Source organism: Ochotona princeps, chromosome 30, assembly GCF_030435755.1.
Source record: "Ochotona princeps isolate mOchPri1 chromosome 30, mOchPri1.hap1, whole genome shotgun sequence".
NCBI lineage: Eukaryota > Metazoa > Chordata > Mammalia > Lagomorpha > Ochotonidae > Ochotona > Ochotona princeps.
The window spans coordinates 16,948,604-16,960,442 of record NC_080861.1 but is presented as its reverse complement, the minus strand read 5'-3'; the positions used below and the strand labels follow the sequence as shown (position 1 = coordinate 16,960,442).

General features: G+C 45.8%; 1 protein-coding gene across 2 annotated transcripts in view; it reads right to left on the bottom strand.

The window, feature by feature from the left end:
- Positions 1-779: 779 nt before the first annotated feature.
- The window catches only part of PDCD6IP (programmed cell death 6 interacting protein), a 53,691-nt gene continuing 42,631 nt past the window's right edge, over positions 780-11,839 (bottom strand). For both annotated transcript variants that reach the window (XM_058657146.1, XM_058657147.1), the window contains exons 13-18: positions 9,018-9,266; positions 7,730-7,864; positions 6,050-6,144; positions 4,332-4,455; positions 3,424-3,611; positions 780-1,422 (exon numbers count right to left, since the gene is read on the bottom strand). In XM_058657146.1, the coding sequence (XP_058513129.1) occupies positions 1,248-1,422; positions 3,424-3,611; positions 4,332-4,455; positions 6,050-6,144; positions 7,730-7,864; positions 9,018-9,266 (966 nt within the window). In that variant the 3' untranslated portion in view covers positions 780-1,247. The remainder of the gene's footprint in view (positions 1,423-3,423; positions 3,612-4,331; positions 4,456-6,049; positions 6,145-7,729; positions 7,865-9,017; positions 9,267-11,839) is intronic.

The following is an 11,839-nucleotide window of genomic DNA, read 5'->3' as shown; positions in this document are numbered from 1 at the left end:
TAACACGCTCCCACAGCGCACATCCCAAGGCGAGGCTGGCCAGCTCAGGCCTGTCTCATCTGCCCACTACAGGATGTGTGTCAGCACTCGGTCTGAGGTTCACACAGTGATTGAGTACACCAACAACAGAGGTCAAGATTAAACACACAGCCTTTCTGAGAACTGGCTTATGTTCCTAACAATTGTTTTTCTGTGCTCCCTAAATGAAACAATTGAAAAATCTTTTAGGAGCAAAAATAACTAACTAAATAAAAAGGGCTTTCGGATCTATTCACACACATTGTGCATTAAATGGTACTAAGTTAAGACAGTAGGGTAGAAGAAATGAGTAGAAGGTTGGAGTGAATCTCTCCAAAAAATTCCATTCATTAGACAGCACTGTCAATGACACGTACTTATTTTAACCGGGTTACGGAAAAAGAATGAATTATTAACACAATCTGCATCAATTTCCTGGAGAGGCGAGCCATAAAATAGTAAATATATATTTTATTTATTTGAAGCATCTTTGGTAGCAATCGTGTTTCTTCTCACATTTAAGAGTTTCAAAAATAATGTCAAAATCAATTTACTAATCAGCAAAGGAAAAGATGTATTATGGCACTGTTCTTTTGGTTTTTCTGCAAAACAGCCTTGAACCTTACTAGCAACTTGCACTATTTATGCACTTAAACAAACACAGTATTTGGTTTAACTTACAAACATACAAAACGAAAGATTAATAGCAGAGAGAAATTAGACAATAATGAGAATCAATGACAAAACATAACAATGCCAACTGTTCTGAAGCAATTTATTTTTTAAATTATAAGATTTACAATGCTTTGATTACTCAAAATAGCATATTGAAAATGAAACTAAATCAATAAACCAAAAGAGAAAGAAAACTTAGTTTTCTTGAATATCAGTACTTAAACCATCTTTATAAGTATCTGACGTCCAACCGCGTCTTTTGTAGAAAGAATTGTAATTTCAAATGTTTCACTTGCAGGTTTAACTTCTCATTTTCAACCTTTAGGAACTTTAATTTATTTCAAATCCTATTATACTTAGTGTTTATGCTGCGACAGCAGCAAATCTCACATGTGCAATCAAATGTGGAACTGGGGCACAGCTGTAAGCTTTCAGCCACAGACAGAATTCTACACCGCGGTCAGCACAGCAGAGCATGGAGTTCAGCACACTTCTTGCAGGGTTGGCATTTCTTTCCCTCTGCACTGCACCAGCTGAGCTTCCGAGCAGAGAGCTTACTGCTGTGGGTAGTAGGACTGCTGTGGGGGCTGAGGGAAGGGGTACGCTGGCTGCTGGGGTCCCGGGTACGGAGCCTGTCCGGGGTTCTGGTGGTACACCGGCGGGTAGGGCATGTTGTACTGGCCGTAGGCGTACGGGTTGTAACCCATGGGCATGGGCATCTGACAGTACCTGGTGAGGAGAAGAAAACAGACGCTGCCTGGGTAAATCAATCCTAAGAAATGTAACACACCCTAAGTACTGCAAAACCAAGACTTTTTCTTTTTCAAGAAAGCTTTTTCTCTATTTTTCAATCTAGTTCAGAAGTAGAAACAAAAAACTGTTTCGCTATACTTAATTCGAGAAGAGCATTCCTGTCCTAGCCTTAGTTAAAATCAGGACTGTTACGTGCTTATTACGATCCAGAGGATAAAATAAATGTTCACTGAAAAGGGGGGACAGGGCAGCACAGTCAGTCATCTAAATAGATCTCTGTTCCACAAGAACCAAAATTCATCATGACTGTAAATGTATCATGTTTTAAAATTTATTCATTTGAAAGGCAGAGTGAGAGAGAGAGAGAGAGAGAGACAGAGAGAGAGAGAGAGAGGCAAGGGGAGGGATCCTCCGTCTTCCTGTTTACTCCCCAGTGGCGCAGTGGCTGGGGCTGAGCCAGCCTGAAGCCTGGAGCCCAGGGCTGCTTCTGGACCTCCTGCCTGAGTACCAGGGCTTAGGCCATTGTCTGCTGCTTCCCCAGGTGCGTGGGCTGGAAGCTGAAGTGAAGTGAAGTAGCCAGGATTCCAACAAGCACCCACGTGGGATTTCAGCACTGCTGGCAGTAGCTTAACGCACTGCACCACAGTGCCAACCTCTAAGATTTGGAAAACACATGCATTTACTTGTAGAACAGCAACACACACTAAAAGGTAACGAGATGTCTGGATTTTAAAGACTGAGAAATTGCTGTAGGGGGTCAGTGTTGTGGCACACCTGTAATAAGCTGCCGCTTGTAACACCAGCACCCCATATGGGACCAGGCAGGTGCAGCCCCAGCTGCTAGGCTCCCCATCCAGCTTCCTACAAAGGCAACAGCAGAAGCCAGTCCCAGTGCTTGGGCCCCTACCACCTGCACAGGAGCCTGGGTAAGAGCACCTGACTCCACCTCCAGCCCGATCCATCACCGCAGAGCAAGCCAGCAGAGGTCAGTCAATCCCCCCCCTCTCTCTCTTTCTGCATTCCCCAACCCTGATCACTGTGATTTCAAAAATTATCACAAAGAAAGCTACCCTTTAAGAAAGTGCATTCCATAATTAAAGCAAATCCCTGCTCAACAACTTGACACTTTATTAAATGCCAAAATTTCAAAGCACAGATATATAAATAAGGCCTTATCAGGCTTACCATGCTAAGCTCAGAAAAGGTACCTATTACCACTTAAATAAAGGAACCACATAACAGAATTTTATAAAGAGATATGTTTAGCATTTGATATACAAAATAAAAACATAATTGTAAAAGCCTGGGAAATGACTATTGAGTAGTTAAATAAGTAACTATAGACATTTTTAATTTTTAATAAACCACAATGTAGCTTATTGAAACACCCATGTAGCAAAGAGGTGATAATGGCTCTGGCACTATGGCGTAGCAGGTTAAGCAACTGCCATATGTGCGCAGGTTTGGGTCACAGCTGCTCCACTTCTGATATGACTCTCTCTGGGTCTAAATGCAGCTTTCAAATAAATAAATCTTTTAAAAGAGAAGAAGAAGGGGGGAAGACAAGGGAGAAAGAGAAGGAGGACAGGGAAGGAGGGAGGAAGGGAGGGAAGAAACAGGGGGAAGACAGGGAGAGGAGGCAGGCTGGCCAGTCCTGTGGTGCCATACATGAAGCTCCTGCCTGTACGCTGGCATCCCGTATCAGAGCCTGCTCTGCTGCTCTCCAGCTGCCTTCTAATGCATCCAGGACAGTGGCAGAAAATGGCCCAAGTGTCTGGGCAACTGCCACCGACACGGGAGACCTGGATGAAATCCCGGCCTTCGCCTAGACCTCTCATGGCCACTTGGAGAGTGAACCAGCGGATGCAAGAGCTCTGTCATCACCCCCACTTTTCAAATTTAAAAAAAAATAAATCTTTTTCAAAAAATTTAAAAGGGGAGAAAGAGGTTAAGGAGGAACGGAAACATGCGCCTTACCCGGGATACCCTGGGTAGGTGGGGTACGGTGGCCCCTGGGCCTGCGGAGGAGGGGCTGAGCTGGGGGCTGGGGGCGGAGCGGCTGCCGGGACACCAGCACCCCCAGGAGCTGGGGCAGTGGCAGAAGGAGTCCTGTTGGCCGGAAGTACAGGAGGCGGGGGCCGGGCTGGGGGCTGAGGCTTGGAAGGCTGCAAGGAAAAGCACCATTACAGAATGTTTTCCTGTCGGGCTCAAAATGTCAGTAGTTAATAGAAATAAAGGCATATAGAAAATTCCTACAGAGTTCCCAAACTACAGGAACATTTTAATAAAATACTAAAACCAAACAATCACACAGCTACCCACAGAATCCAGTAGCAGTTAGCATTTGGCCACACTGGCACACCTGTATGTGCAGAACCCTTTAAAAGTGAACCGTTTCTAGAGACTTCAGGTTCTTCCAGAATCTTCTCAACGTGAGCACAACCCCACCGGCACCCTGAGAACACTAGCAAGCGCCGCACAGCATCCTTCCCACCCAAGACTCAGCTCCTGAGTATAACAAAGGTCCGCACTCCTGTTCTGTGAACCGACAGCCAGCTTCAGGCCTGGCAGCTCATGACAGCCGTGTTCATCCTGAAGACACATCCCCCTTCTGTATCACGACCCTCTTCAGACAAGGCTGACCCAGGAGCCTCAGAGGAACGTCCATGCTTTAGAAAAGTTCCAATTACTGCATAATGGCACAGTTCGCTATCTTACTCTGTTACCGTATGTGTTATGCCGTCAAACAGTCGACTAGCCTCAGATCCCACGTTTTTTGGTGAGAATTCCTGAGCGCCCTGTGGTCTACCAGGAGCTCGGTCAGCGGCGGTCAGTGGTGACCGCTGACAGCCTCCGTAGCACGTGGCCGTGCTCTGCTCACTCACCGGCAGGGTTCTTGGTGCTGGGGTGGGGGGAGTTGGCGCTTGGCCTCCTGCTGGGGAGGACTGGTAGGCAGGAGTGGGAATCGCCGGAGCACTCGGTTCTCGGGCAATGCTCTGCTGCAAGTCCCTTAGTAAAAACAGAGTGACGTCAGACGTCAACATCAAGTTTGAAAGACACATCAATTTCCGGGTCTTCCTGGTTTTCTTTATTTCAAGTATAAAAACAACAGACAAGAAACAGACCGCAGAAAACAATATTTTTAACCCAGCTCCCTGATGTGGCCTGGGAAGGCAGTAGAGGATGGTCCAAGGCCTTGGGACACTGCACCTCTGTGGGAGACCTGGAGGAGGCTCCGGGCTCCCGGCTTCGGGTGGGCTCAGCTCCAACCACTGTGGCCACTTGGGGAGTGAATCAGCAGATGGAATATCTTTCTGTCTCTCCTTCTCTCTGAAAATCTGACTTGCCAATAAAAATAACAAATAAATCCTTTTTTAAAATGGTATTTTTAAATATACAGAATTTCTACCCTCCACGGAAACTGCACCTCTCCTCCTACTCTTTAACACAATGAAACTGTATCTATTCTATTAAAGCAGCAGGAGAACATTTCCAGGGATCAGTTACAGCTAGAGGAAGGAACATGTGACACAGGACAAGCAAAAGGAATTTTTTTTTTTTAAAGTTTAAAAGACAGCAAGCACGGACGCCAGTGTGGTGGCATAGTAAGCTAATCTTCAGCCTACAGTGCCAACATTCCATATGGGTGCAGGTTTTGTGCTGGCTACTTCAGCTCCATGCTGTTGGCCTGGGAAAGCAGCAGAGGATGGTCCAAGGCCTTGGGCCCCCACATCCACACGGGAGACTCCCAACTTCAGATCAGTGCAGCTCTGGCCACTGCAGCCATTTTGGGAGTGAGCCAGAAGATGGAAGATTCTCTTTTTCTTTCACTTTTTCTGTTCCTTCTTTCCTCCCTCCTTCTATATACAACTCTAACTTTTAAGTAAAACAAATCAACCTTTAAAAGAAAACCAAGAAGCCTGAAAAGTGAGAGCTTTCATCCACTGGCTCATTCTCCAAGTGTTCTGGTCTGGGGTGACGTCAGAAGACAGAAATTCCAACCAGGTCTCCCTGCCCCACGGGTGGCAGGAATCCAGCCATTCGGGCCATCACACTGCCTCCCCAAGTGTGCTGGAGCAGGAGACAGGGGGGAGGAACCGGAGCTGGGCACCAGGCAGGCACTTTCACGGAAACTTCTAGATGAAAAGCTTTAGAAAATACTCTGAGAAGTCTATTGATGAGATAGTTTATATTTTTAAAAACTACTCATCTGTCATCAAAAGAGATTCACGATACATCATTGAAAAGACCAAGAAAATTAATATTCAAAATTAGAAAATGTACATCCTCCCTTACAATAAATTGGAGTCCACCTCAGCGATTGTATTAAACAGTGCTCAAGGTAAAATACTCTCCAACGCAGGATGCTGATCCATTTCCCGCGCCATTCTGTCACCTCCCTGCACCGCCTGCACCTGCAGGAACTCTCTGCTCCTCTTCAGCCTTCCGTTCCCAGATCACACACCCGCTTGCTTGCTGCTTTGTAAGATACACAGCAGGAAGGGACAGAAACTGCTCTCTCATATCACCAAATTCATCCCCGATGTTCAGATAAGACTGTGAAAGAAAATACTTCAGTATAACTTACACAAGGGAAACTTACTTTAAGAGTTCATCTCTTTCTGTCTTCCGTGCAAACACAATATCACTGCATTTGTTCTGGAACCTCACCAGTATTTCAGTCAGCTCATTGTAAAACTAGAAGCAAACAACAAACACACTGAGTTTAATCAAGAGCGCACTATCCACAGCTCATCTGTCGAGGATAAAACCTAAAGTTGAAGCCTTTATATAAAACGGAATCTGGTCCGTAAAACACATTCATGCCTGCACTGAGCTCCACAATATTAAACACAGACGACCTAAGATTTATAAAGAAAAGCTATTTTGACAAGCATTGTTACCAAAAGGTAACAAGTTCGAAGTTTATGACCATGAACACGTACCAAATTCCTATAGAAAAGTCAACCACATAATGATGGCACTAGACCTACTGAGTGAAACACTTTACATCTGCATATTTACTGATACAGGCATAATTTCAGCAACTTTTTAAAAATTCCTCAAGGTTGGGGCTGGCACAGTAGCCTAATGGCTAAATCCTAGCCTTTCATCCTCCAAAATCCCATAGGGGCACCAGTTCGTGTCCCAGCTGCTCCACTTCCCAACCAGCTCCCTACTTGCGGCATGGGAAAGCAGACCTTGGGACCCTGCACCCACATAGGAGACCTGAAAGAAACTCCTGGCTCCTGGCTTCGGGTGGGCTCAGCTCTGGCCTTTGCAGCCACTTGGGGAGTAACTCATCAGATGGAAGGTCATTCTCTCTGTAAATCTGTCTTTCCAATAAAAAAATAAATGAAATAAATTTTTTTAAATTCCAAAAGGCTCCCTGGAGTTTTTCTCCAGAGTATAAATGTATTTAAATGAAACATTTTAAACCAAATCAAATGGTCTTTCACCATCCCCTCTATTCACCATCCCCTCTATTTTATCCTTTTCAGAGGTCAAAATTATACTTACTGTATTTAAGTTAATTCCTTGATCATTACGATGTTAAGTATCAAAAGGAATTAGACATCTGTAAGTCTCAAAAAATCATCTACTGTTCTGTCAAAACCGATGGTTAGGGTCCGGCAGCATGGCCTAGCGGCTAAAGTCCTCGCCTTGAAAGCCCCGGGATCCCATATGGGCGCCGGTTCTAATCCCGGCAGCTCCACTTCCCATCCAGCTCCCTGCTTGTGGCCTGGGAAAGCAGAACAGGACGGCCCAGGGCTTTGGGACCCTGCACCCGCGTGGGAGACCCGGAAGAGGTTCCTGGTTCCCGGCATTGGATCGGCGCGCACCGGCCCGTTGCGGCTCACTTGGGGAGTGAAACATCGGATGGAAGATCTTTCTCTCTGTCTCTCCTCCTCTCTGTATATCCGGCTTTCTAATAATAATAAATCTTTAAAAAAAAAAAAAATGATGGTTAAAACAAATGTGAGCATTTGCGTGTACAGGGCAAAGCACGCAGCACTAGACAGCACGCCACGCTCCCTGCCCCGCCACAGCTGAGCTGGGCCCGCAACCAGGCCGCATCACTCACTCGAACCAGTTACTTCACTGATCTGTATGAATTCCTGTAAGGATTTCCCACACTTTCACTAAGCTTTCAACAAACCTTACAGAGGCGGAAGGCATAGGAGCCACCAGACCCGACACAGTGAAGCACAAACGACTTTGCCAAGCAATGACTGCACACCTAAACTTGTGAGTGCCCAGTTCTTTCACATACACTCCATACCTTGGTGCCCTCATTCAAATTAGCTACAAGTTCAACGAAACTGTCATACGCAGCAGCTAAATTCTTCAAAACTTCTTCTCTTAAGTTAGCTTCATTGTTAGACTGTTTCATTTTTGAAAATTCCTGGTGTGAGACCTTGTTAAAAGAAAGATTTACAAATTTACATGCATATACCAAATTAATATGGCACGTCACATATTTTATTCTCTAAAGAGGAAAACCATGTACAATTACAAATATATACTAGAAATGGGCAGAGTTTCTAATATAGCATCTCTTGGGCAACACGTCCTGCAACACTTTCCCTAGAAACAAAAACTCATAAATCCAGTGAGAAAGCATAAACAATAATGATTATGGGTTTCCACAATACATAACACCTAAAATAACAAAAACAAAGCTTCATTTTGTAGCATATACTGCATACAGATATGTCATATTCAGGAGCAAAAAAGCATGATGTTTCACTAAACACAACCACTAAAAGGGCAAAACTTCAATTCTTATTAATACAAACTATTTATAAATATAAATACTAATTTCAAACATCTAAGCACATTTGGTCTTGCATTTAAAAAAAAAATTCCTCAAGCATGCATATCATATAACTACAACTACCAGTAATTCTAACTAATTGATTGTCCTTTGTAAGCAAAAAAAAGTTCTCAAAAATATAAAGACAACTCAAAATATCTGAGTATCAAACACCTGTAATGAGCATGCAACATTTTAGTGACAAAAGTGGGGATTTAGGGTCTGGCATCACGGCTCAATCGGTTAATCCTCCGCCTTCAAGTGCCAGGATCCCATATGGTTGCTGGTTCATGTCCGAACTGCTCCACTGCCCTTCCAGAGTCCTGCCTGTGGCCTAGGAAAGCAGTCGAGGATGGCCCAACGCCTTGGGACCCTGCACCCACGTGGGGGACCCGGGAGAAGCTCCTGGCTCCTGGCTTTGGATCAGCTCAGCTCCGGCTGTTGTGGCCATTTGGGGGAGTGAACCAGCGGATGGAATATCTTACTCTCTGACTCTCCTTCTCTCTGTAACTCTGCCTTCCCAATATAACTAAACAAACAAATAAATAGCAAGCAAGGAAGAAAATTATAATTTTTTTTTAAAAAAAAGGAGGATTTGTTTTTAAAACCAATGTGCCACATCAAATTTTGCAAAATATGTAAGTCGTACATTTCACAGATTCTCCAGTTTCATCTTCCTGAACAGACCGAGGCTCAGTGCCAGCGTATCGTTTCAGGAAACTTAAATATGTAGCTGATCAAAGGTGTGCTTCACCTGAATGCTTTTAAGAAGCCCCTCCTGCTTCTTCAGAGACTCCTGCACTTTCGACGTCAGACCTCCATAGACTCGATCCAGTTCAGTAACAGACAGAGCTTCTTCGTTTATCACACCGTCCTGAGCCAGAGCTGTTAAAAACTTGCTTGTCATATCAAAATTCACTGCTTTCAGGTCATTCTCAAGTCCTTCTCGCTCCTTCTTGACTCCATCAAGATTTGTCAGTAAGGATTTTAAGACATTTACAACCTAAACAATAAAAAGGCAAATTAAGCAAATAAAAAATTAAATTTAAGGAAAAAAAAAAAAGTACCAGTTTCAAGGGAAACAGTATGCAAAGCTCCCTTCAGGGTCACGAAGGATGATGGCCCTGGCCTGGAAGTGTAAACTGAGCCTGGGTTTCCTTTAGACGGACACTGTTCCTTCAGCGACTCCGACTCGAGCAGCGGTAGGTACAGCCACACCTGCGGAGCGCTCACTTACGGCTACACGTGTATCTCCATTGCAAAGATGTAGCAACGGAGTCCCAGGATTACACGGTTCCCAGAGGGCACGTCAGATCCAGCTCTGTAACCACTTCACACCATACTTTCTCTCAATTCAGTGGGCATCCTGTTTTATTTAGATAGACTGCAAGACAGAAATAGACCTGAAGATGTAATATAGAACTAGACAGGGAGCGCATGCTAGCTGGGGAAAGAAACAGAACGGGCAGGTAGGGGAGAGGAGGGCCCAGCCAGGGTGGGGGAGCAACAGCCCACAGGAAGAAGGCAGATGGGAGGGGGAGGGATGTCGGATGCAATCACGCCAAGGGACTGCAATACCCAGAAACCCCTGCCTGGTCCGGAAGTGATATATGGGTCCAACCAGGCCAGAGGGATCCTATCAGAGTTCACATTACTATAAAAGGAAAAGTATTTTCCCCCTATAAGGCCATATCCCACTTTCTGTTTGGACCCAAGTATAAAAGCCTCTGGTAATGAGCCCCAGGGGCGACTTCCCCGGCCCTCCAGTCCGAGCTGGACCAGTGAACCTCGCCAGGGAGCGCTTCCGAACCATTATGCTCCTTCCAAGCGGCTGCTCTCCCTCACACCCTGTCACGCTCTGCTAGGATCACCAAGAACACCAATCTCAACTCTCCTATTCTGCTCATCCCAGTCACATGCACAGAACAGAAAGCAGACAAACAAGGGGACATCCACAAACGCCTTCTCACCGGCCACAACTCCAGCGCATCCTCGGCCGACCTGCCTGTTTCTGCCCATCTCAGTCCCGCTCCTCCCTGCCTGCCCCGCAGGAAGCTCCACCACCTGGCGACGACCTGAGCCCCTCTGAGCTGCAGTGAACGTCCCTGCTGGCCTCTGCTTACAACCCCTACTTCCTGAGTGTCACAGCTTAACAGAATCAGAATATAGAGGGGGAAGAAAGGAAGGAAGCAAGGAAGAGAAGGGAAGGAGGATGGAGGAGGCTGTGGGGAGCAGACAGAAACACGATTCTTACACATCCAAAAAGTGTGTAATGCAAGACCGTGACAGGAAGCACGAGGGAGTGAGAATGACATCAGGAGCTGATGCACTTCCTCGCACGGTCTCTGTGGCAGCTACTCAAGTCCGTCCTTGTGGCATGAAAGGCCGTCACAGACAATGTGCACATGTACGAGCGTGGCTGTGTCCCAATACCAATTCCAAGGACACGTGAAATCTGATTTTCACATAATCTCCATCTATCATAAAGCACAAGTCTATTGAGTTTTTTTCACTTAAAAACACAACGACTATTTTTAGTTTATAGGTCACACAAAACAAGAGACAGGCTGGCTCAGCCCACAGACCACAAACCGCTGGGTGGGTAGCAGCTAACAGCTGAGGATTTAAGAATGGCTCTCCGGGACCAGCTTTTAAAAGGCAGAGAGATGAAGAAACGCCAGGTGAGTGGCTCCCACAAGGACTGCAGAAGCCAGGGCTGTCCCAGGCTGGAGGCAGGAGCCAGGAAGCACGTGGGGGCCGCCCAGTGACGTCAGGTTGGAGTCCCAGGTTTACCCGGATGCAACCCCGAATCGGCGTCACTCAATGAAATGTTCAATTTTACTTTGCAGAGAAGCTCATGAGGTATTTGTGCATTAACGGGAAGGCAGGGAGCTGAGCTATTCACCCCAGACCAAAGCTAACCCAGGGGACCAGGGGGCTCGGCGCCATTCTAACATCTGGCCCCTTACCAGCTGTCTGCTGAACAAAGGACTCAACAGTGTAACGTTCCCAACACTTGTCTGTAAGCTTTCTGTAAAGAAAATCCAGAGTAGAAGCCGCATTTGGAGATCTACTGGTTTCCAGGGATCTTTGTGTTCACTGGAAAAAGATATGCCCCTCGCCCCTTTCAAGATTTTTAGCATTTTTTTCTCCATGAGCTTTGGATCCTGTCTTACTGCACTACGGTACTCTACCTCATAGCCATCAGTCACTGAATTACACTTGTCCTTTCCCTCTTTTCAAACTTTCACAATAAGATACTACTAATTTTCTCCTTTATATCGTGAGGAATTCCAGGATGATGCACGCACTTATTAACATGTATACCTTATCAATTATGCCTTCAGAGGTAGGCCCAGTGGAGTATGAGAAAAAGCAATAAAAAAAAAAAAAATGATGTAAGAGGGCCCAGTGCAGTAGCCTAGTGGATAAAGTTCTTGCCTTGCACGCATGAGGATCCCATATGGGCACCAGTTCGTGTCCCAGTTGCTCCACCTCCAGCTCCCTGCTTGTGGCCCAAAAGTCTTGGGACCTGCACCCAACATGAGAGACCCTGAAAGGCTCCTGGCACCGAAT